This window comes from Carassius auratus, chromosome 24 (genome assembly GCF_003368295.1).
Source record: "Carassius auratus strain Wakin chromosome 24, ASM336829v1, whole genome shotgun sequence".
In the NCBI taxonomy this organism is placed as follows: Eukaryota; Metazoa; Chordata; class Actinopteri; order Cypriniformes; family Cyprinidae; genus Carassius; species Carassius auratus.
The window spans coordinates 17146833-17172716 of NC_039266.1; the positions used below are offsets into that span (position 1 = coordinate 17146833).

The 25884-nt window shown below is 36.4% G+C and overlaps 2 protein-coding genes and 1 long non-coding RNA gene across 4 annotated transcripts; 2 read left to right on the top strand and 1 right to left on the bottom strand.

Annotated features, from left to right (window-relative positions):
- Nucleotides 1-48: 48 nt before the first annotated feature.
- Nucleotides 49-1231, top strand: LOC113042467 (uncharacterized). The gene is made up of 3 exons (XR_003275580.1): nt 49-86; nt 561-617; nt 1127-1231. It is a non-coding gene; the product is annotated as an uncharacterized LOC113042467 (long non-coding RNA).
- LOC113042466 (pyruvate dehydrogenase E1 component subunit alpha, mitochondrial) lies at nt 1167-8582 on the bottom strand. 2 transcript variants are annotated; one of them, XM_026201345.1, is made up of 11 exons: nt 7206-7262; nt 4350-4418; nt 4103-4276; nt 3888-4014; nt 3264-3355; nt 3097-3189; nt 2851-3006; nt 2645-2716; nt 1738-1805; nt 1446-1554; nt 1167-1354 (listed from the first exon to the last, which is right to left on the bottom strand). In XM_026201345.1, the coding sequence occupies exons 1-11, from the start codon at nt 7260-7262 to the stop codon at nt 1190-1192; spliced, it is 1182 nt and encodes a 393-aa protein (XP_026057130.1). In that variant the 3' UTR covers nt 1167-1189. The 2 variants fall into 2 exon arrangements, with proteins under 2 accessions (XP_026057130.1, XP_026057131.1); XM_026201346.1 differs by lacking the exon at nt 7206-7262 and adding an exon at nt 7865-8582 and having other exon boundaries at nt 1190-1354.
- Nucleotides 8583-8706: 124 nt separating this feature from the next.
- Nucleotides 8707-19214, top strand: LOC113042464 (YTH domain-containing family protein 3-like). Its single transcript, XM_026201343.1, has 5 exons — nt 8707-9036; nt 9391-9415; nt 10055-10134; nt 10825-12474; nt 17564-19214. Exons 1-5 carry the CDS (start codon nt 9013-9015, stop codon nt 17585-17587), a joined length of 1803 nt encoding a protein of 600 aa, XP_026057128.1. The 5' UTR covers nt 8707-9012; the 3' UTR covers nt 17588-19214.
- The last annotated feature ends 6670 nt before the right edge of the window (nt 19215-25884 follow it).

A 25884-nucleotide genomic window follows, 5' to 3' on the forward strand; every position in this document is an offset into this window, starting at 1 on the left:
TCAGTATGACGCATCGGATTGGCTGATATGCATGTCAATCATTCTCAGAGGGTGGGGCTGAAGCTGTGGCGCTCATAGACAGACAGGTGAGATCGCAGTGCATTCGAAGTCCTTTTTTTATAAACACTTTTTTTTTATATATAATAATTACATTCAACTAATATCATACTTTAATGTATGGAAGCTAGAAAATCTCTACGGTCAGCTATATGATCCGTACATTTAGGCCTAGCTTCACCTATTCAGACTTTTCATTATTTCTTCTCTACATGCACCCATAAATGAAAATCAGTTTATGATCATTTTAATAGTTATTTCTTAGGTTTATTTTCATATCTCTTTTGCTTAGAATGAAATCTAATATGACCATGAATTTAACTATCCCGCGCAGTGTGTGTATACACTGATTTATAATCATCTATCATATTTTTTTGGGTGGCATCAAATTACACTGGAATGTACAGCATGTAAGAATGCACCGTCAGCTGTGATTTGACGCTTGATTCACGTCGCAGGTGAAGAGCGCGACACCTGCTGGTATTTTCTTTTGTGTGTTTCAGTGACTCGGGACTTGCATTCATTCAGTGGAGAGCAAACTCAATACAACTGACACAAATGTAAGACAGATTATTACATATTTATTTATTCCATCCATTTTCCATCCAGAATAGAGATTTTTTTTTTTAATGCAGATGTACTGACTAGTATTTGCATGAGCTCAGATGCTAGGTAAAGTTTTGGTAGCTTACTAACAGAAATCCAGGCTTTGGGATATTATATTAAAATTACTAATGAACTCATAATTCAAGAAATTACAGCATCACACTACATGAAACATGAAAATTGTATCATTGTTAACAAATAATTTTTAATAGGCCTAAATTTCATTCATAGACCTTTGATTTCACATTTCACGTTTACAAGTAAAGATGATGCCCATTCATTATTCGTAATCTATTTTCCAGTATTGCTCTAAATATTTATTAATGTATGTTGTGCTATGTGTTACCGAATATATTAATAGTCTGCCAAACTGATTGCTAATTATAGAGGCAATAAAAGGGGTAATGGAATATAATTATGACTTCATGGATAAACAATTTAATTTATCTTTTTGTGTGTATAGGTTTAGGAACAGAGCTCCTGTCCATACTATGAGGAATGAAGTGCTAAATTATCAGCAGGTTCTTTAACTGATGGATTTTAGCTTCACCCAAGGGCTGGTGCCTCTGACCTCAAAAGGTGTGTCATTGAAGAAGATGTGGTTGCACAAATCTTCAAGCGGAGGCTCTGGATCAGAGGTAGCAAACTGTGCTGCTTCTTCTATTTCCTTACGAATCTCAGCATCAATGTCCTGTCATGTTTCCATCAACATAAAATAGTGATACAGTTGGTGTTAACCGTCTAGTATTCATTAAGGAACCTGGTAATGCATCAAGTAGTACCTTGATCTCTTCCAGGCTAGCCATGTTGTTACTAATCATACGGTCCTTTAGCATAGTGATAGGGTCACTCTTACCACGAACTTCCTGAATCTCATCACGTGTGCGATAACTAAGAGAAAAGCATGTATTTAGAGCACAGTAAATTGTGAGCTCATTGAAATGATGCACAAACTACCTAAAACTAAAGAGGAAGGACTGTGATTATGGAGGTCAGCAGATGAGGATAGGGTTTTAAATGAACCAAGGAAGGATGAGCGCCTGCCACAGGGGGAAGGTTGAAGGTCAACCTCACCTGACCCCAGGATCGCTCATGCTGTGGCCGTGGTAACGATATGTCTGGAGCTCCATTAGAATGGGACCCTGAAGAGCATAGGGCAAATATTTGCCCACCAGTCACAGACCGGATCTCCCAAAAATCACTTTCGTTTACAAAACTAACCCGTGCTTAAAAGAAAAGTTCCCCCCGATATGAAGATTTGCTATAAATCTACTCACCCTCAAGGCATCCAAAATGTAAGTGAGTTTGTTTCTTCATCAAAACAGATTTGGAGAAATTTAGCAGGTCATAGCTTGATCACCAATAGATCCTCTTTAGTGAATGGGTGCCGTCAGAATGAGAGTGCAAACAGCTGATAAAACATTGCAATAATCCACGAGTAATCTACACAACTCCAGTCCATCAAAAAGCTGTGTATTTGTAAAAAAACAAAAACAAAAAAACTGCTTCTGGCTAAAATACACCTCCATAATGTTGCATTCTCCAGTGAAAAAATCATTTCATCTGAATCAAGAGAGAAATATAAACAGATCAAGCACAAAGCACAAACAGTTTTATTTTGATGTAAGGGGACTTTTTCACTGGAAGAAACTTTTTACGCATTATTGTGGTATTAAAACGTCTTGATGCATTTGTGTATCACAAACGTAGCTTTTCACTTTACAAGACATTTGTTTTAGAGTCATAAAGTCTTGTGGATTACTTGTGGATTATTACATTTTTATCAGCTTTTTGCAAGTGATGTAATGCTAAATTTCTCAAAATCTGTTCTGATGAAAAAACTAATTCATCTACATCTTGTACGGCTTGAGGGTGAGTACATTTTCAGCAAATTCTCTTTTCAGGGTGAACTACTCCTTTAAATCTATTACCTCTCCTTGACTTGTTAATAAGCAAGTAAAACATGCCACTTTTCTATTACCTTTCCATATCTGCAATAATCTGCTGCAAACCTGGTTGCCTCTCTCACGCTGAGAACATCCATACCATCTACCTGGAGTAAACAAAGAATCAGGCTTGACTTATTTGCTTGACTTATGTGCCTTTTATGTTCTTCTGTATAAATGTGCATGCACTAGTGAGCATGAAAACAGGATGAGGCAGCTAGAAAAAAAAAAATATATATACCCTCAGACCAGGAATGTAGTCTCCTCTCTTGTAATAATCCGTGCTGGCTGAGGCCCGTTCCACTGATGTCCCCATGCCGTATTTATTATTCTCACAGATGAAAATACAGGGGAGTTTCCACAAAGCTGCCATGTTAAATGCCTCAAAGATTTGGCCCTGATAAAGAGATTAATCAGATAAGACATTATTTTGCAACAGCAGGTCACACGCAAACCTGTGAACATATGGAGGAAAGGTTGCTCTCACCTGATTAGCAGCTCCATCCCCATACAGAGTGACACAAACCTCATTCTTAGCCTGATATTGGCATGCCAGGGCCACACCAGCCCCAAGAGGAACCTTCAAAACAGTAAAATTCTGATTTAGAAATGCCTGATGTAATATTCTTGTAAACTATGATGCGTGCATCTTACCTGGGCACCAACAATACCATTCCCACCGTAGAAATTCTTGGCATACATGTGCATAGAGCCACCCTTGCCTTTGGCAATACCACCCTTTCGACCTGAAATGGATTGTAAACATGTTCAAATGGGCGCTGGGTATTGATACACATTTCTTCATTTGATAGTACAAGCTCTTGATGCCAATTTACTTCAGATTAGTGCTGTCAAATGATTAATCGCACCCAAAATAAAAGTTATATATACGTACCGTATATATATAAATACACATGGATGTATATATTTTATATTTACTTTATTTTATATTACTTTATATATATATATATATATATATATATATATATATATATATATATATATATATATATATATATATATATATATATTGTATTACTATATTTTTTTATTATATAAATTATATGAATATAAATATAGACATGTAAATAGACGTGAATATATTCAGCAGAAATGTGGAGTAGACCACAGGCAGGGTAAGAGATCGTTCTTGGGGTTTTAAGAATCAGGATGGAGATTGAATTATTCAAATGCAGATTGTATTATTATGGAAAAGCAAGATCTCTGATAAACTGCATGAATTGTATATTAATGCAGCTTTATGAAGAGAGTTCTCACCTGTGAGCTCTGCCAAGATCTCTTTCACAGACACACCTCTGGTGTAGGTGTACCCATGAACCCTATATGCTGTGATCAGGTGATCTGTGGGATTGATACCAGCCTCAATGCCTACAGCACAGGCCTCCTTAGAGGTAGCAAAAAGATAAATCATTTTATAATGACTGTGACTAAACAGCTATTATAGACTTACAATGCATTCAGTTTAGTCTTACTTGGCCATCATAAAGATGACAGAATCCTCGTATGATCTTCTGCTTGTACAGCTGATCTGCCTTTAGCTCCATGCGTCTCACGGTTTGCATAGTGCGGTAGTACCTGAGTCCATCCTCTCTGGTGAGCACTGTCTGCACCGAAGGGCCTTCATCCAAGCGATGAAGGTCACATCGCTGAAATCAAACAAGGTCTTGAATTAACTAAGTTGTTTGTGCATGCTTTTAAGCTAATATTACAACTTTATACCTTGATGTCAAAGCTGGCTTGAGGTGTCAAGTCAGCAAAAGAACGCGCCGATACCACAACTCTGGAGCCCTGGAGAAGAATAGAGTGCATTAATAAAACTGTGAAAAATTATTTTAAAACAGAAATACTGGCAGAATGCATTTAACTTGACGAGAACTGACTAAATATTGAAAATCATTATTGTGACCCACAGTGAAGCAAATGTACCTAGAATAACCACACTACCATTTATTATTGTTATTTAAGGAATTCATAGTTATATTCAGCAAGGATGTCTTTAATCGGTCAAAAAAAATATATATATAAATTGATTCAAAAATATATATTTTAAATAAATGTTAAACTTTCAATTCATCAATAAACACTGGAAAAAGTAGCAATTTCCAAAAAAACAAAAAACAAACATATTACCAACCCCAAACTTTTAGACAGTATTTGGTTGGCAAATTATAATAACTAAGACAGACCACTTAATTTGTAATCATCTCTCCATATCACTCAAATGGTTTGATTTGAAAGAAAACAGCACATCCTTGTGGCATGGCTGACACAGAAGAGTGCAGGCAGTTGTGTAGGTAAATTGTGTTCCGAAGACTAATTAAGCTTTTACAGCCCTGTCCCAAATGGCACACTCCGGACTTGTGGACTTCCTCAGAGTCACACTTTGGTGACATCATAGTGCAGACCTATAGAGCCCTTGGCGCGAGTCCACGAGGGTGCATTGAGGGGTATTTTTGGGACAGACGCGATCGTCACACTGGAAATAACGGTCTGGTTGTTTTTTGACAGGAGCTGCAGGTTCGGTGAATATAATATTTAGCATTGAGAACAGGTTTCTTTTCTTTTGCCAAATATTATCTCCATGTCAACTACACAGCCTGCTTTCACTTATGCCATCTGGGCATTAGACAATATATACATGCTTATTTAAATAATGTATACAGTTGTAATAATACATAATGTTCAATTTGAACTAAGATTACAATTTTAACACATAATAAACGTGCGTGAGTTTCAGATGAATTTACAGGTTTAAATATAAATACTAGGTTTACATATGACTCAGTAAAACTCTGACATTCGGTTCTATTTATTTAATGAATCATAATGCGATCATATTATTCAACACGCTATTATTATGTTTGAGATTTCAACCTATGTTTGTATAAACTGTAGGTAACTGGTAAAATGTACACCTAGGTCATAAAAACCGTACTGATAGCTACACTTTAAATATTCCGTTCGTTATCTGGCTCGGCTCGGTGTTCATCTTCAGTTCTCTCTTCACAGCAGTTCAGTCAGTGTACTGTTAGAATAAATGAATTACACCGGGATATTGGTTTGCTTTAAAGGGGGGGTGAAATGCTCGTTTTCACTCAATATCCTGTTAATCTTGAGTACCTATAGAGTAGTACTGCATCCTTCATAACTCCAAAAAGTCTTTAGTTTTATTATATTCATAAGAGAAAGATAGTCTGTACCGATTTTTCCCGGAAAAACACGACCGGCTGGAGGCGTGACGTGTGGGCGGAGCTAAAGAATCACGAGCGCCAGTAGGCTTTTGCGTTGAGAGTGTTTGGAAGCTGACATTACCTTGAGGAAAAAAACATCACCCAAAACAAACCATGGATAACAGTCAGATTCAGCCGTTTATTTATGATCCAGAATCAGATCCAGAGGCTGAAACTGAATGAGAGCAGCAGCAGCAACGACTCGCTTTTTGGAACAGAAATACTCCTTCAAATGTACAACTTAATTTTTGAAACTTTGTCCATGTTTAGCATGGGAATCCAACTCTTTAACAGTGTAAAAAACTCAGTATGCATGAAATAGCATTTCACCCCCCCTTTAACTCAGAGGGAGGGTCAGCCACATTAAAAAAGTTAACAGCTTAAGTAATTTGTGGAGTAATGCTTACTGTTTCAAACGATTCAGTTCGATTTGGTGAACTGGTTCAAGAAGATCCGGTTAATTCGAATGATTCGTTCGCAAACTGGATATCACTAAACTGCAGTGCAGTGAACGCGCTCACGACAGACAAGTAAGAGAAGACAATGCTGAATAAAGTCGTAGTTTTTGCTATTTTCAGACCAAAATGTATTTTCCATGTTTCAAAAAATTCTAACTGACCCTCTGATGTAACATGGACTACTTTGAAGATGTTTTTATTGCCTTTCTGGACATGGACAGTATACACAGTACAAACATTTTCAATGGAGGGACAGAAAGCTCTCGGACTAAATCTAAAATATCTTAGACTGTGTTCCGAAGATGAATGGAGGTCTTACGGTTTGGAACAACATGAGGGTGAGTTATTACTGACATAATTTTCCTTTTTGGGTGAACTAACCCTTTAATGACAACATTTTAATTTTGGTGTGGAGTATCCCTTTAAGGAGAAGTGAGTGTAGAATCCAAACCTAATATCTTACTTCTGACACTGTTTGTGATGTAGAAACATATTGTATTTACATACTGTAAATGAATAAAAGAATGATAACATAAGTAGTGGGAAGACTACATTTCAGAAAAAGACCATCCTTGTCAGAACAAACTTAAATATAATATCAATTCTCAATTGCACAGACTGTGAAAAGCTAAAAACAACCAATTATGATCATTTAACACACAATAGAGTGAACTACTCAGACCAGACTCTGAAGTATAATAAATTCAGTGGCTATTTAATTTACAGTAAACCTGACTCTGCATTTACAGTACCCATCAAGGTCGATGAGACTACAGAGATCTAGTTTAGCCTAGCTAAATCTTTTAATGCTTCTAAGCTAAACCGAGCTTGAATCTTTCAATGCTTGGCCTCATTTATAGCAAACACATATACATTATGATACCTACATTTATTTTGGCACCACCCTTGAGTGTGTTTGCTACCACTGTCAGCATGTTCTGCATGCTCCAAAGCCCAGCCTGAGTGTGCAGGAGTGTTTCAGGAAGATCAGCCCCACACAGTGAGCTGAAGCCAGAAACACTAGAGCTAGCTCAGCATGGCCGAGGATTGGACTACACTGTTTCAAGAATTAAAGTTCAGTTTAAATGTGCAGCAATAAAATTATATATATATATATATATATATATATATATATATATATATATATATATATATATATATTAAATTATATTAAAGTAATAACAATTTTAAGTCATATTATGCACGTTTGTTATAATTATATACATACAGGTAAATGTTTGTATTTTGTATAAAAAATAAATTATTAAACAAACAAATCAAATCAATTAATTTTAATAATAAATAGAAAAGCATCTCAGTCTGAGAACGGTCTGACAGAATGACTGACTGATTTATATTAGGATGTTTTTTAATTCCTTATGGGAAATGATTTATAACGGATATAGATTAGATCTTCTTGACTTCTGCAAATTAAGTTACTATATTTCTGATGATTCTAGGCGTTATACAGGGTTCCTCAAATCTTGCCCTGGAGGTACAATGCGCCTGCAATAGTTTAGCTCCAACGCTGATCAAAGTCACCTACCTGTGATTTTCTAATGATAATGAAGACATTGATTGGCATGGGTTAGCATGCTCAGTTGTGTTTGATTCGGGTTAGAGCTAAATTCTACAAGAAAGTGGATCTCGAGGTCCAGATTTGAGGTTCCCTGAGCTATAAGCGGTAACAGGACTTTTATTTTGATGACTTGAAAAAACGTCATTCACGGTAATGTTATTTTCGTAAAAAATACAACAGTGCCACGAAGCGGTAAAGAGCAATTATAGCAGAATTAATGTGTTTTTCATGGATATTATATTTTTCATTTTCACCCACCGTTTTCGTTATGGCCTCTAGTAATAAAAATTCTATTTTTTCTTTTTTTTGTAGACTATGAATTTTATTTTCTCAGTGTGCAAATTTTACTATTACATTTTTTTATGAAGTAAACAAAAATGTTATGGGAAAGAAAAGATTTTGAATAAAAGGTTGTTGAACTTTAATTTAAAATAAAGGTTTTTTTTTTTTGCATAAAATGTATGCAAAATGTACCTAACAGAAGCAGCAGATTACTTAAATATTTTCCTTTATAATAAAACATGTCATTAAAGGAAAAAAAAAACCGTAGACTGTAAAAGGAAATACCTGAACATTTTCTAAACAGTTAAAAGCTGGTTATCATCATGTGACCCGTAATACATGTACAGAACCAAAACCAAGCCGAAAAGAAACCGCATTGTAAACCCACAAAACGTACAAAATCGATTAAGATCACAATTAAAGCTAACATCAGTAATCGCAAGAGTAATATTTTGCACTGTGTAAAGGCAGGCGCATGTCTCCTCTTTGACGTCAGCGGCGGAAGGTCAGCGCTCAAACGGAAGTGAGAGTCAGAGCCCATCCGCCATTGTGGAGCAGAGCAGGAGTAATATTCTCTCTAGACGCTACACAGAGTGTGAATGTTTCGGACTAACTTAAACACATCACACAGCAGCCAACCTCCCCCAGCCGTTTGACGTTCACTGTCAGTACAGCCGAGAGGACCGCTGCCGACCGACTGAAACCGGGCAAGGAGATCAACGCCTGAGAAATACGCTGTGATTATAGAGAGAAAAAACAACGTGAACCCGCAGCGGTGGCAGGAAAGACAGCCGTGGACAGTCATAACATCGATCAGCTCGGGCTCCCGGAGGATGTCTGCGACAACTGTCGATCAGGTTCCATCTATATACGTCAACTATATAACGTTAATCATGATATAGCATGAACAGGTAGTGGTTGTGTTTTAAAACCTAGTGAGCTGCCCACCTAGACGGCATTACTGGCGCGCTTGGAAGGAATAAACGATTCAAAACAAACTAACACACAGTAGGGCTCTTCATTAGGTGTAACTCAGCCAAGTAGATAGTCGATAGTCAAGCTGTTTCTCCACAAACTGGGATTCTTGGGTTTTTGATAGCTGTTTCTGCAAGGCCGAATCATTGTATCCATGTTGTGTTCGTGATAAACATGTTCATAGTTTGTTTTTTTGTCTTTTTGTCATTGTCTGCTCACTTTGAACCCAAAATCAGAGACCTAAAGGACAAGGAAACAAAGGTATGTGATGAAAATATTCGTTTTCTGTCTACTTTTAAAGGGACAGTTCACTCAAACATTTTTTTTGTCATAATTTACTCACCGTCATTTTATTATAAATCTGTATAACTTTGTTCTGTTCTTCTGTTAAACACATCTTGGTTTGGGCCATACACCTTAAGTCAGCATTTACATTTAAAAATTTTTTCCCATGCCATAAAAATGAATGGTGACTGAGGCCATCATTTGGCCAAAGAAAGTCAAATGGACAACACGTGGATGAGAGATTTAATTTTGTGTGAGCTGTCTCTTTAAGGGGGTTTTGTTTACTGATGTGTTTCTTGCTGTCTTGTGTGCATTTATAAATAGTCACTCCTTCTGTGAATCATATTTTATGTAGAAGACCAGTCTTGATATTAATGTAGCTCTCTATGTGAATTCATAGTCCCCTTTAATGACAGTGACATTGACTTATGAAGCAATTTAGAGTTTTTAATACGTTTTTACTTGTTGTTCTTGCTTGGACATGATCATTTACTCATTCTAGAGTAATTTACTTTTGCTGGGTGTCATTATTTCTTATCAACATTATGGTGGAATGAACAAAGTAAAATTAACTGACACACTGTCCCTGTCTGTCTTTGGTATAATTTTGCTTAGTGCAAAACGGTTCGATGCATCAGAAGGACACTGTAAATGATGATGAATTTGACAATTACCTGAGCAGCCAGACAAATCAGGTGAGTTTTTGCCCTAATACTGTCAAATTAGTTGTCAGTACTCTAAAAATATTAGTATTGCTATTTTTCTAATTTCATTTCAGTGTTTCATTACATTGAACAATGGTAAATATGTTACAAATCATTGACCTCTCTCATATTTTATTATTTGTTGATACTTAACATCCATATTGTATATTACCATTCAAAACTTTGTAGTTAAAAAAACGTTTTAAAAGTCTCAAAAGCTCAAAGCTGTAATTGTGCATTAAAAATACATAAAACAATGGTAATATTGTGAAATATTATTATAATTTCTGTAATGTCACACGATCCTTCAGAAATCCATCCATATGCTGATTTGGTGCTAAAAAAAGCATAATTATTGTCAATGTTGAAATCAGTTGTGCTGCTTAATTTTTTTATGGAAATTGTGATGCATTTCTTTTTTTTGATACTTTGAACAATAGAAAGTTTAACAGAACAGGATTAATTGAAAATAAATTTTTTTGCAACATTATAAATGTCTTTTATTTTCAATCAATTTAGTGCATCCTTGGTGAATACAAGTATTAAGTTCTTTTTTTCTTTTTTTTTGAATTGTGGATTGTAGTGTATTTATGACACTTTTTTTTGTTTAGATTTTTATCTCTATTTAGCCACTGGTTTGTTACATCATCATTACTGACTTTTCTTTATTACCCCCTGCAGAGTAATAGCTACCCACCAATGTCTGATCCCTACATGCCCAGCTATTATGCTCCCTCTATTGGATTCCCTTACTCCCTGGGAGAAGCTACTTGGTCCACCGCAGGAGACCCGCCTATGCCGTACCTTACCACGTATGGACAGATGAGCAATGGTGAGCATCACTTCATTCCCGATGGAGTCTTCAGCCAGCCTGGTGCTTTGGGCAACACGCCCCCTTTTCTCAGCCAACATGGATTTAACTTCTTTCCTGGAAATGCAGACTTTTCCACTTGGGGCACCAGTGGTTCTCAGGGACAGTCTACACAGAGCTCAGCATACAGCAGCAGTTACGGATATCCCCCGAGCTCATTGGGCCGGGCCATTGCTGATGGACAGGCCGGATTTGGCAATGACTCTCAACTTAGTAAAGTTCCAGGGCTCAGTAGTATCGATCAGGGAATGGCCGGGCTCAAGCTCGGCTCTGACATGTCGGCGGTTACAAAAACGGTTGGTTCTCCTTTAGGTGGGACAGCAGGTATGAGTAGCATGGCTGCCAACAGCATGCCACCTGTCAGCTCCTCCGCACCGAAACCCACCTCGTGGGCTGCCATTGCGAGGAAACCGGCGAAACCTCAGCCCAAGATGAAGACGAAGCCCAACATGGGTTTGGGAAGCGGCACCACAATTCCTCCTCCTCCGATAAAGCATAACATGAACATTGGGACCTGGGAGGAAAAAGGCTCCATCACCAAACCCCCTCTTGCGCAGCACATGCTCCCGCATCAGACCTTGATGCAGCAGCAACTCTTGGCCCAACCTCAGCACATGCTTCAGAGTCCATTGCCTCCTCAACCCCAACACCAGCAGCTCCAGCTACAATCTCCCCAGCACCCTCAGCAGCTGCCTCCAGGTCCTCCCCACCCTCACCATCACTCGCAACCAGGTCCCCCGCAGCCCCTGCACCCAACCCAGTTGCAGAACCCCCCACCCCAAAATCGCTGGGTGGCTCCCCGGAACCGAGGAACCACATTTAACCAGAACAGCGGAATGGAGAACTTTGGCCTTGGGACTGGAGTCCCCATGAGCCTGTCGCCTTCTTCCAGTGAGGTTCACCCTGTGCTGGAGAAGCTTAAGGCCCTCCACAATTACAACCCCAAAGACTTTGACTGGAACTTGAAAAATGGACGGGTCTTTATTATCAAGAGCTACTCAGAGGATGACATCCACCGCTCCATCAAGTACTCCATCTGGTGCAGCACAGAGCATGGAAACAAGCGTCTGGATGGCGCCTATCGCTCGCTCAGTGCCAAAGGTCCACTGTACCTGCTCTTTAGTGTCAACGGCAGTGGACACTTCTGTGGCGTGGCCGAGATGATGTCAACTGTGGACTATAATGCCTATGCCGGCGTCTGGTCCCAGGATAAGTGGAAGGGCAAGTTTGAGGTGAAATGGATCTTTGTTAAGGACGTGCCCAATAACCAACTGCGGCACATTCGCTTAGAAAACAATGACAACAAGCCTGTCACCAACTCCAGGGACACTCAGGAAGTACCCCTAGAAAAGGCAAAGCAAGTGCTTAAAATTATTGCGACTTTCAAGCATACCACCTCAATCTTTGACGATTTTGCACATTACGAAAAGCGGCAGGAGGAAGAGGAAGCCATGCGAAGGGTAAGCGCAGCTTTCTGCCACTCCTCACAATAGCAGAAAGCAGCCACTGCACCTTTAGATCTCGTATAACATTGTTACGTATTAGTGCTGTCAGCATGTCCATCCATTTCCAAAGGCAGGTTTTTTTTTTTTTAATAGCAACTAACTTCCAAGACTTTGTCTCTTTTGAGTTTCAGAAACGGGCAGCAGCAAGACAAAAGCCCATGCAGTCAGTCTTAATAAGAAATGAAATCTGGTTAGATCTGGTAACTCAGTACATCATTACTGATGTTGTTTGTGTTATTGCTCAACACTGCTTGCACGTAACACATTTCCCCTATATTTCAATTAACTGAAAAGCTGAAGTCTCAGAAGCTAGGTATTGTGAAGTAAATGGTTCTTAAAAAAAAAAAAAAAGTATCTGACCATTTATTGACAAAGACGGCGTTGAGCTGTGATGCCAATCAGTGTCTCTGCTCAAACAGCAGGCAGATGTCCCATTAATAGATTGGACTTACATCATTTCCTGCCCAACCAACACAAATAATTGATGTCTTTGCCCGTTACCTCGGCACCAGCTGCTTTTTGTCTTTGTATGTGAGTTATGAAAACAGCATTTAGATCAGATTCCAGATGATTTCGGGAGTTTATCTAGTCAAACGTTTGAAGATGTATTGTGTCTCGCATCTGAACAAATAGTCATTCAGTAATATCTATTCTAATAGAGGTTAAACAAAGTTGTTTGAAATTGTTCAAAACTAGAAGGTTTAATATCTGCACTAAACTCATTGACCCAACTTTGTACTACTGTGGTCATGTTCTCCTCGACGTTTTGGGAGTGACTCCTATTCTTGTGATGGTTTACATGGTGATAACCATTGCAATGTTCTGCCGTCACGTGCCTGTATAGAATAAACATAAATCAATGCCAGCAGTTTTTTTTTAGGCTTAGAAATTTTGATTAAAGCTACCATAAATGTTTTAATTGTCCAGAAATTTTCAATAAACTTTGGCTGAACAGAGCTCTGTGCTTTATCAGTGTTAAGATGCGGCTTTTACTTCTGTGAATTACCATATTGTGAATTGACTGAAATTGTTGCTGCATGTATTTGGCCTGTATGCAGCACTGTAACCATATTGGCCTTGTTACATCAGCATGTCATTTGTATTCAGCTGATTGAGTATTTGTCTCTTACTCGATATTTGTGCATCTTTACGTAAGCCACTTTAGGATGAATTTGTTAGTCAAGAACATAAATGGAATAATTGCAATTAAAATGGCGCATGGCCTAATCATAATGTTTTGTTGTACCAGGACTAATTTAGCTTTTCTTTTTTATCAAACCTCAGATTAAGTTTTTTCTCAGAACCTAATTTCTTTCTAATTCATTACCTTGTCAATCATGTGTAGATTGCCAAAGCCATAATAAAATCAACGATTTAAATTAAAAAGGTCTCCAAGGCCTTTGGTTTAATTTGTGAAATCAAATGCTTTATTGCTTTATTTATTCTAATGAAGTGGTCTTAATGTGTGTCATACAGCAGTGTATATAGGGAAAAAATATTTGCTTTCTATAGCATGGCACTTCGCATTCATAAATGTGTGATGCTTAACTATGGTTATTTTTTATTATCATCAGGAATGTCAAGCATTTAAGAAAGATAAGCTAATGAATTCTAATCTATTCTGTCAGTCTGCGTCATTGACATTTTGACAAGTGATTTAATCGCCAACAGTAGGCTGTAAAATCAAGGTCTATAAAGTCATCAGTATCTCCAATTAAATGTTAAAATCCTTCTAGTGGCACATGGCTTTATGTTGTTTAGAAATGCTAATGAGCCAGGATGGAGTCATACATGACTTTCTAACATACCTCTGCTTAGCCGGTAAACATGAATTTTTTTGTTGTTGTGCCCACTGCCTTTTTTGCCTCATATGTTTAGGATGGCTTTAAATGTCACAGATTTATGGATTCAAATATATGTTAACCTTCTGGTGCTGCGCACATGGCTATTCAAATTACAGATTTCTTTTTTTTTTTCCCCAGTGAAATGAATGTACTATTATTTTAGTTTGTTATATTAACCCCTTTTTGAGCATATACTCGTAAATGAAATTTCCTAATTAAACTGACGTAAATCTCGAATGCTTTGGAGCACAGACTTAAATTGGTATCTTCTCTTTTTAAAGAAGACACTTAGTAAATTATTGCTGAAGTGAAAAAAAACTTAGTTTATAACTTAGTTATAGAAATATATGATTACGATGAATGCTCAAATAAATAAATATATATATATATATATATTTTTTTTATATTATTATTTTTTTTTTTTACATTTTGTATGAAACATAAATTTTCCAAAACATTTAATTTTTTACTCTAAAATTGCATACAATTCATAAATCTAATCAAGTTGTGTTCCAAAATTGAGGCTGAGATCTAAATAAACTAAAACAAAAAAAACCAACAACAAAAAAAAACGTTAACTTTAAGGAAGATTTTATCATACCAAATGTTCCCACTAAATGAAATTTACCTCTCATTAATTTACAATGTGGTCATTTTTTGACCAAGAACTGTACAACGGTGCAAGTTTTCAGGACCATTTTAACTCTTCAGATTATATCCATGATTTGTGTGTTTGTTCACATAGCAAATGCCAAAAATCTTTGCTATTCAGGCGAAGTAAAAATAACAAAGTAAAAGTTCAAAAGTATTTTTTTTTTTACATTCAAAAATGACCGAGCAGCACCAGTGGGTTAAAGGAATAGTTCACACAAAAATGAAAATTTGCTGAAAATTTACTCACCCTCATGGCATCCAAGATGTAAATGAGTTTGTTTCTTCATCAGAAGATATTTGGAGAATTTTAGCATTGCATTACTTGCTTACCAGTGAATCCTCTGCAGTGATTTGGTGCCATTTGTTTAGATTTCAGATAGCTGATAAAAACATTACAGTATTCCACACAACTCCATTTAAAATTAAAAGCATTTTACTATTTTTACAGACATGCAGCTTTCCCTTTGTTTCACTCAAGACATGATGGTCTGGAGTTGTGTGGATTACTTATGGATTATTGTGATACTTTTAATAGCTGTTTGAACTCTCATTATTATGGCACCCATTCACTGCAGAGGACCCATTGGTGAGCAAGTCATGTAATGCTTAATTTCTCTAAATCTGTTGCAAATGGAAGAAAGGGACTCAACTGCATCTTGGATGGTCTCAGGGTGAGTAATTGGTTTAGCAAATTTTCATTTTTGAGTGAACTATCCTTTTAAGTTTCTGAGCTTCATTAAAATAAGAACATGGTCATCAGACTTTATACTGACACCTATTGGGGTTTTTGAGCATTGTGCAAATGCAAGTTTTCAGTTACTTAATTGTAGAAATACCCTGTTCACAAGCATATTTGTCATGCATGATTAATTATTCTTGAATCCACTATCTCCAAGAGGGGTTACTAAGATGAATTAGTAGTATTCAGCTGGTCGTATAACATATGGGACGACCACCCTAATGTAGTACAAAATGGGTATTATGTAATGGAGGTCTCCATCTCCCATGAAGATTTGTCAAAAATATTACTTGCTTCTGTTAAAATTACTTCATGGGTGAAAAGTTTCACACTCTGCATGTCAGAGGGATCTTATCAGCCTCCTACTGTTTTGAAACCACTGGCTGTGTCAGCGGTTCTCAGACTTCAGATACACAGAATCATTTTTACTGTTACATGCATCAGTATTGCAAGCAGTTTTTGGACCTTTTCTTGGAGCGATTCTTAAAATTGCTTACTTGGTGACCCACAGCATATATATATATATATATATATATATCTCAACTAGATTAAAAAGTTCAAGACAAACTTTAGGTTGGCTTGTGAAAGCCTAGCCTCAAAGTTTAAAGCAGTTGTAAAAACCTGAAGTTTGAACATTTTGATAGATTAGATAGATGTTAATAACATGTTGATTAGCAATTAACTAGCATTTTGGTAGCATGACAACATGCTACTAACATGTTGCTAGCATGATTAACAAGTAACTAGCATGTTGTTAACATTATTAGCAAGTCACTAGCATGTTGCTAGGTTGATTAGCAAGTATCTAACATGTTTCTAGCATGTTGGTAACATGTTGCAAGCATGATTAACAATTAAACAGCATGTTGCTAGCATGATGAACAAGTTACTAGCATGTCACTAGAATATTGCTAGCATGATTAACAAGTAACTAACACGTTTCTAGCTTGATTAGCATGTTTTTAACATGATTGGCCTGTTACTAGCATATTGCTAGCATGATTAGCAAGTAACTAACAAGTTTCTAGCATGTTGGTAGCATGATTAGCATGTTGGTAACATGATAACATTGCTGTTATGATTAACAAGTAAATAGCATGTTGCTAGCATGATTAGCAAGTAACTAACAAGTTTCTAGCATGTTGGTAGCATAATTAGCATGTTTTAATGATTTAAATGTTACTACTATGTTGCTATTATGATTGACAAGTAACTAGTATGTTACTAGCATGATAAGCAAGTACCTAGCAAATTACTTGCATGTCAGTAGCATGTTTCTAACATAGATAGATAGATAGATAGTTAGAAATATTAGATGAGTTTGAATGAGTTTAAAGTATTGGAAATAGTACTTAGAAGGTAGTAGTTATTATTAGGGAGCATTCCATTATAGTTACTGTATCATAATATTGATTAATCTGTCAGACTTCAAAATTAATATGCATTTTTCATACAGTGAACTTAGGTTTTACGACATTGATGTACTGTTGGCTTAAACATTTTTTCTTTTATATTGTTTAAACAAAATGTTACTTGATTTATATTTTATGACAATTATGATCAGCTAATTGGTAGAATTTTAAAATCCATTAATCCCTAAACAAGAGCCTAATCACAAGCAGAAAAGATTCTAGAGCATTTTGAAGTGTTGAAAAGATTGATGTAAAGAGCAACCAACATACCACAAGGCTTTGTAAAGACACTTTCATTTCTGTTAGTTAAAACAAACTGCCTTTAGTAAAATTATGGTTTCATGTTCTATTTAATCATCTAATTTTGTCTCTTTTCTCTTTCTCTTACTTTACAGGAGCGAAATAGAAATAAACAGTAGGTTCCCAGAGATCTCCTTGGTAGAACGTCAACACTAATGATGTAGAACCTTAAATATTGTGTAACCTCAGAGGAAGAGTGGGCTTCTGATGTATTTTTTTCTGCCGGAAAATGATGTACGAACACTTTATCACGACAGTGGACTTTTCTGTGTCAACTTCTGATGGATCTGCCCTTACGCTCAAGTCTCGCACGAAATGGAAAGAAAAATCACTCACGTAAACTGTATCTTAAAGCACTTTCAGCCCTTCTAAAAGCTTCTACCAGTACCCTTAACTATCATTGGACATCTGTTTGGTATTAACTGACTAACCAGTGTAGTTGGTTCTGAAGATTTCAAATGTATTTGTAGGCTTATTGTTTTGTTTTTTCTTTGTTTGTTTTGGTAAATCGTTTAAATTTGAGTGCTCTATATATTTGAGCACACTCAGAGGAGATGAGAATTATGTATCCAAGGAAAGAAAAATCTTTACTTGAATTAACGTGAAGCTGTAAAAAACATAACTGAGGCGCAGAAGCTTTGCGTCCCACCTGACTGAATCCCAAGTCAGAATAATCACGTCCGATGTTGTAGCCCTTTCACCTTTGTGTATCAGCATTTATTTCTGTGTACCAAATAATAGTTTCGCAGCTTGGTGTAGAATGACACCAGCCAATGCACTTTTTTTTTTTCCTTCTTTTTTTTTTTTGTTTGGTTATTTTATCTTGTCATTCAAAAGTGCATTTGTCATAGGAGAAACCTGCTCAGAAATGCCATAAGTTCCTCTGAAGTCCATCATCCCCAGACGTAACCAGGCCTGGTGTTCGGGAGAACCTCTTTAATGCTTTTTTTGGACTGATCAGGATTCTGATCTGCTGCTAATCAGGATTCAGTCCGAATTGCTGAAGCTCAGTGAGAACGTGAATTTTTTTCTCCTATAGGTGACTCACTAGCTAAAATAAACGTTATTCATGTTTAGCGATGCAACGTTTCGAGTTTTTCCTTTTAGAATGTCCTACTTTAATTAATGAGAGTGAAACATTATTCGTATCTTCCAAATTTGTATTGCATGAGAACTTTCGGTTTTGCTGTTTGCAACTATATACTGAGCATTATTCTGAGGCCATGCAAATGAAACCGTCTATTTAGGTCTTGATTATATTGATTGATTGAATGAATGATTAAATTAGTATTGTCGCTATGGCCTAACTTTACAATCCAAATGTTTCCCCCTTGGGGTTCAGTGGCGCAAGATGCCGGTGTCTTGAGACACAGATTTGTCATCTCAAACATCTGTGAGTAATGCTTAGTAATTACAGTCTCTGCTATTTCCTGTTTGTTCACTGGAAGCTGCCTTCTCCACAGACCATTTTAGGCTGTCCTTGCTTCAGGAGGTTGTGGGTAAGAAGAACTGGACCCAGTGATGGAACCGGCATCATATCTGGGTTCACGTTCTACGGTTGGAATTAGCGGGACGATGACACTGCTGCAAAAAGAGCCGTCTTCCGTTCCCTTCCTCTGTGTGCTTTGGTTTAAGGCTATGTTTGTATAGGTTTCTGTAAATCAGTGCTTCATAATGATGCTGATGCTAATTTAGGTATGATGTGATTAATCTGATTTGAAAAATAAATATAGATTTATGGAAATGGATTCTGAAAATTGTCTTGACTGCAGCAGGTTTGGTTTTATATATAGCATGGCAGCACAACCTGGGGCCGTTTCATAAATAAGAAGTATGTTTTAGTTAGTCTGACTTAAGGTTTGGTTGATTTGGTTCAAAATAAACCAGGCTAACTGAAATAAGCCTGGCTTGTTTGGTAATCTTTTTTTATGAAACAGTCTTATCTTATTCTAAATGTAAGAAAATATGCACAAACATAAGAACGTTGCTTTGAAAATGCATTTGTAATTTTAGTTCTAGGGGAAATAAAGCAAATGTAAATATCCTTTAATATTAATCTTAGTCTCTTATAGATATGACAAGTCTTAATGTAAAATATTCACATAGGTTCGTTTGAGAAACGTAAACATTTGTCGAGGTTGATTGAATTTTATCCGGAGTTGTGTTCAATAGATCAACCTTTAGATGGCGCTATCGCACAATACATTTCAGTTCTAGTGGCTGAAGCGCTGCTGCAAAGCTTGTTCTGTGAAAGACACTGGTTTTCCTTTAATCTTAAATCCTTTTCTAATTAATCTAAAATCTATTGAGATGAACAGATATAAATTACTATATAACAAAATGACTGTGCCAAGGTAAGAAAGTGTGTGTGTGTGTGTGTGTGTGTATATATATATATATATATATATATATATATATATATATATATATATATATATATATATATATAGTACAGACCAAAAGTTTGGACACATTCAAAGAGTTTTCTTTATTTTCATGACTATGAAAATTGTAGATTCACACTGAAGGCATCAAAACTATGAATTAACACATATGGAATTATATACATTACATAAAAAAGTGTGAAAGAACTGAAAATATGTCATATTCTAGGTTCTTCAAAGTAGCCACCTTTTGCTTTGATTACTGCTTTGCACACTCTTGGCATTCTCTTGATGAGCTTCAAGAGGTAGTCACCTGAAATGGTCTTCAACAGTCTTGAAGGAGTTCCCCGAGAGATGCTTAGCACTTGTTGGCCCTTTTGCCTTCTGTCTGCGGTCCAGCTTACCCCTAAAACATCTTGATTGGGTTCAGGTCCGGTGACTGTGGAGGCCAGGTCATCTGGTGCAGCACCCCATCACTCTCCTTCTTGGTCAAAAAGCCCTTGATGCCTTCAGTGTGACTCTACAATTTTCATAGTCATGAAAATAAAGAAAACTCTTTGAATCAGAAGGTGTGTCCAAACTTTTGGTCTGTACTGTGTGTTTATATATATATATATATATATATATATATATATATATATATATATATATATATATATATATATATAAACCTTAATACCTAATGCCTCATATTTGTTAGCATGCATGTTAAAAAAAAAAAAAAAACATTAAAAAGAAACTTATATTAAAAAGGATTCTGTTCCACTGGAAGAGAATAATGTCAAGCAAGGATGAGTGTGCAGCATGAACTCAGTGACAAGGTCTTATGTCACTTCAGTGGAAAAGGCAGAGCTCTCATCTCTCGCCCAGAAGCCTCTTCATCTTTAATCAGGCAATTACAGCATGAACATGGCACTTGTTGTCCAATCTGCACCTTTGTGAAGTCAATTAATGGTGGCTTGCCAAAGAATCCCTCTGCATTACAGAGGACATTCCTCTTTGTCTGGTGCTGTAGAAAAAGTTGTAATTACTAAAATGAAGGCTTTAAGACTTTACCATGTTCGCCACATATGTATCAGTACTCCCATCAGGCTCGAACTGCTAAACATTTTCCTTTACCTTTTTTTTTTTAGGTGAATTTGTACAACACAGGCTATGCTATTTATAACCTTTGCTATATTCCCTCTAATTGCAGGTTTGGCTCGCAGGCATGAAGAGAACAAAGGCTGAATATGCAAATTATGGTTTTTATTTCATCAGCCCTTGTGCTGGCTTGGGGTTTCCTGGCCCTTGGTTTTGGGAAGTCGGATCAGATCACAACAGGCCTTTCGAACAAAACATACAGCTCAAGTTAATCACAGCAAATCAACAAACATGCAGAACTGTGCCATGTGTACATAAAAAGTACTTGTTTTTTTTTAAATAAAAATGTTGAGTATGTATATACATCTGTAGAACATTTTGTAGCATAATATAAATGGGCATTTTCAGGAGTGCATCTTCATGATCTTATCATTGCAAATGATTGCCAATGACAGCTTTCACATTTTCCATTTCCCCTCTCCTCACCTTCTGACTCCTTTGCATAGAAGTTTTAATGTTAAACCATGTAGCATCTGATTATAGTACGTTTCCCAAATTTAACTTCATCTTTGAAACAGTGATTGGTACCGTGACATACTTCACTTTGGTTTACATATTTATAATGCATTTAATTGTATCATCCATCTTAAAGCTGCAGTCAAGACTTTAGAATTTTATCATGGACAAACCGAGTGAGTGATTTGAATATTTATTTATTTTTTTTATCAGAAGGAGCTGATTCATTCTGATGCAGTTGAATGGTGTTCTGTTATTCTACAGATGTTCCTTTCGAAGACTCAGCATAGCCAATTAGGAAGAGATGAGAGCCACAGCCAAAGGCCTTTGATTCTGCTCTCTTTGAAGCAACTGCGTATTTAACTGCAGAGAAATGGCTGAGAGCAAGGGCTGAAGCTTTATAGGACGGATGAATGTTGAAAAATTATTTAACATATCCATCTGATAGGGCTTTGCCAAAAAAGAAAAATTGCTTTAAATGCATGATAATACTATATGCAGAGATTTCTCTTCAAAAGTTAGTTTTCTCATCAGTAAAATGTGAATTTTTAACTATTCCTATACATATAGTAGCAACTGTATTAGCATACACACACACACACACACAGTGTTGTGAAAAGGTTTTTGCACTAAAAATTCAGATCAAATACATTTTAATAGTATACAAAGATAACAGTTAATATAAAATGCAGTTTTGAAATATATTTTTATTCCTTTTTAAAATAATATTTATATTAGTATTTTTATATTATTAACAATGTTAAAAAACGTTGTGCTGCTGAATATTTTTCTGGAAGATATTAAGCACTTTTCAGTACTCTTTGATTAATATAAATCATATAAATCATTATATTTAAATATAACAAATCAACTTCAAAACCGGAATCAAACTTAAATTTAAAAAGAAGACAAAACAGACTTCACAAAACAGACAACTTGGAGGGGCTTGAACCTTCTCTTCTCTGACTTCCCCTTTAAGACCTAATGGAGATTAAAGGCCATTAAAGGCTCTTTGCTGCATGTGCAGTTTCTATTGATCCCATTGACTCAGCTTGTTTTAGCCAATGATCCGATTACAACTGTTGTCACCCCTCCCTTGGCCCTCTTCCTTCTGTCCCCTGATAAAGTTGTGCGTTATGCCACAGAACCATATGCTGACATGTGCATTTCCTAAAGCTCCATACTAGAACTGAGGCAGACAAAGCCTGGACTGCAACTCTGTCTGGGTTAAGAAGCCAAACAAACAGACAGCCTTGACTGCTAAGAGAATGCAAAAATGGCCAAGACAATGTGAAGTTCGACAGGACCGCTGGATCGAAAGATGCCCAAGGGGCTGCGTTTTGGAATCACTCCCGTTATTAACGTCGACAAAGCTGCCTATTAATCTGTTTAGATTTCATTTACACAGTGTCCCACTGGATATCAGAGCTCTCAGTGTTTTCTGTCTCTTTCTCAGCCTGAATGATTACAATATAGCCATTTAACCAGAAATGCATGTGCAGCTAATTAAACCCGTACAGATACAAAAGTCACAATACAAACAATATATTACAATAATTAAAGGGACAAGTTGTTTTTATAATTAAAAGGTCCCATTTTTCGTGCTTTTGAAGCTTTGATTGTGTTTACAGTGTGCAATATAACATGTGTTCATGTTTACTGTTTTAGTGACATCATTACTGCAGGAACTAGAGAGCTGTAGTCCAAACGGGTCGTTTGTTGTAGGCGAATTCTGTTAAATAAAATATCTCGCTTGGCATTGAACTTTGAGCTTTAGAATTTTACAGATATTATTTATACTCTAACAAGAACATTACACACTAACTAAAGTTAAGAACATGGGATCACGAAGAACGGGACCTTTACAAGTATTATAAGTATAGTATTTAAAGTATAGCAATTAAAAGTATTTAAAGTATACTGGGCAATTATACTTTAAATACTTTTAATTGCTATACTTTAAACACTATAATTATTACTAAATACTATAATTATTCTAAATAAATATATTACTGGGCAATTATACTTTAAATACTTTTAATTACTATACTTTAAATACTATAATTATTACTAAATACTATAATTATTCTAAAGCGCAAAGTTCAATGCCAAGCGAGATATTTTATTTAACAGAATTCGCCTACAACAAACGACCCGTTTGGACTACAGCTCTCTAGTTCCTGTAATTAACAATGTAACAAGAAGTATATTTTTGCTCATTTAAAATTAATGTGGCTTTTTGAATGAATTAACAATTTCAATTAGAGTGACAGTATCAAATCTGAATGAGCAAATTAATACGAAATGCAACAAAAACACCTGACATAATCAAAATCAAATTCAAAGTGCAAGGGACTCGAATCAGTGAATGATTTAAGAGTCATTTAAATGATTCGTCCAAACAAAGAGATTCACTAGAATGAATCGAGAGAGAGGTTCATTCAGGGTGAAGTGATTCACTAGAATGAATTGGAGATTTTAACTGGATATGAGTGAGAGGGCCGTTCAGGATGAACTGATTCGCTTGAATGAATCAGATATTTTAACAAGATACAGTATGAGAGAGAAGAGGACCATTCAAGATGAAATGACTCGGTTGAATGAATCAGACATTTTAACTAGATGTAAGAAAAAGGACAGTTTAGGATGAACCATACCGCAAATAGAATTGGATAAGTTATATGCTAAAGTTTAATAGTTAGGGTTAAGTGTTCAAATCCCTGTCCGAAGGTGTTTATGTCTCCTCGCCATTCATAAGGGATAGAATTATAGGCTGCTCTCTGTCTGGCCCTGAAGGTTGGATCTCACTCTAGCAGTCTCTATCGTGCTCATATAAGCTTTTCTGAGGAAAAGCGTGACAGAACTGGGTCTTATTCCACAGAGTGGATGGTGATGGTGATTACCTCACTCCGTCTCTCCCATCCTTTTGGTTTTTATTCTCTAATCTGTCACATAACACATGATTGACAGATCCAGGACAAACAAACAACGTGCCAAATAAACCCAAAAGATTGAAAGAGAAAAAAAATCCTCAGAGTTCTCAGAACTTCAGAACAGCAGAATTTCTTTTAAGTTCCACGTCTCAGCAGTGGCTGCCGATAAAGAATTTACCACAAAGGGTCACTTCCCAAGTTTCACCACAATAGGATTCATCACACAATAATTTGGCAGAAACTGAGACTCAATGCTTAGAGTCAAGTTTAAACATTTCTGAATTTCTGCTGCAGAAGCTTTAACGGTTCAGATTTTTTGCAGATTCCAGAGATATGAGATGCAGTCAAATCTCATAATGTGCATCCCTTACTACATGCCATATGAACAACCACTCAGTAACTCACAACTAGCTGTAATTAAGCTGCATGTGTTTGATTTACTAAAATACAGACTTTTATCACTTGTCCAGGAATCTTGAGCTTCTACACTTGTTACACATGTTTTTAATCCACTAAAAAGATCCGAATCCTTCAAATGATTCATTCAGGAATCGGACTAAACTGGTTTTCTAGTATGTTTCACAGCATCATCCATTATCACTATATTCAACATTTTTGTAGGCTTTAACTTCATCCATGTAAGAACGCACATATTATGTGCATTTCAGATCTTAAGTAAATTACGAAGGCCTAAATGTACTTAAATATCGAACAGGGACTGTATGTAGGAATCTGTAAATTAAAACAACTGCTACAGTTCTCATTACTGTGCTGAGGTTGTATCTTGCACAGATGAATGACAGTCTGTCAAATATGAATAGATATAGAGCTCATCAATTGTGTATATCAGTGGTTCCCAACATTTTTCAGCTCGCGGCCCACACAACCAAAGACATATGTTTGCGCGGCCCACTTCAAAAAAAAAAAACTGATCCCCATTATTGTTGTGTTAATAACTTAGTACTCAGAGGCTAGATTGTTAACTGTATTTATTGAATGAACTAGGGCTGTGCGATATGAACAAAAAAAAAAAAACCTATCGCGATTTCTTTGATCAATTTTGCAATTGTGATACACACCAATATGCTTTTACAGTCATAAATGCATTCAGGATTAATTTGATACATATTTCCAAAAGAAAACCAATTAGAGCTTTATCAAAAAGTTGTAACGTTTCTAGAACAGACATGGAGTTAGGCATATGCCCAGTCTGTTCTGTTCTCGTGCTAGGCGCAATGCAGTCTAATTGGATCGGATAGCATACTACGGGAGGTCAGGGCAGGAAAATCATGCTATAAAGCAATTTAGAAATCGCACACGCTCAAATTGTGATTTTATGACGATTCCTTTTAATCGCACAGCCCTAGAATGGACTGGAAATGAACAAAAAATAATTGGCGGCCCATTTGCAATACCGTCGCGGACCACAGGTTGAAACCCACTGGTGTATATGAATATGTGTTGAGGACAGATGGTCACAAAGACGAAGAAAGTCATATC

Coding starts and splice junctions, on each gene's coding strand:
- LOC113042466 (XM_026201345.1), bottom strand. CDS start 7,262: ATGCAGAACATGCTGACAGTGGTAGCAAACACACTCAAGGGTGGTGCC. Junction 4,419..7,205: donor AGGGTGGTGCCAAAATAAAT/GTAGGTATCATA, acceptor ATTCTTCTCCAG/GGCTCCAGAGTTGTGGTATC. Junction 3,190..3,263: donor ATGGTATTGTTGGTGCCCAG/GTAAGATGCACG, acceptor ACTGTTTTGAAG/GTTCCTCTTGGGGCTGGTGT.
- LOC113042464 (XM_026201343.1), top strand. CDS start 9,013: ATGTCTGCGACAACTGTCGATCAG. Junction 9,037..9,390: donor CTGCGACAACTGTCGATCAG/GTTCCATCTATA, acceptor ACCCAAAATCAG/AGACCTAAAGGACAAGGAAA. Junction 12,475..17,563: donor AAGAGGAAGCCATGCGAAGG/GTAAGCGCAGCT, acceptor CTTACTTTACAG/GAGCGAAATAGAAATAAACA.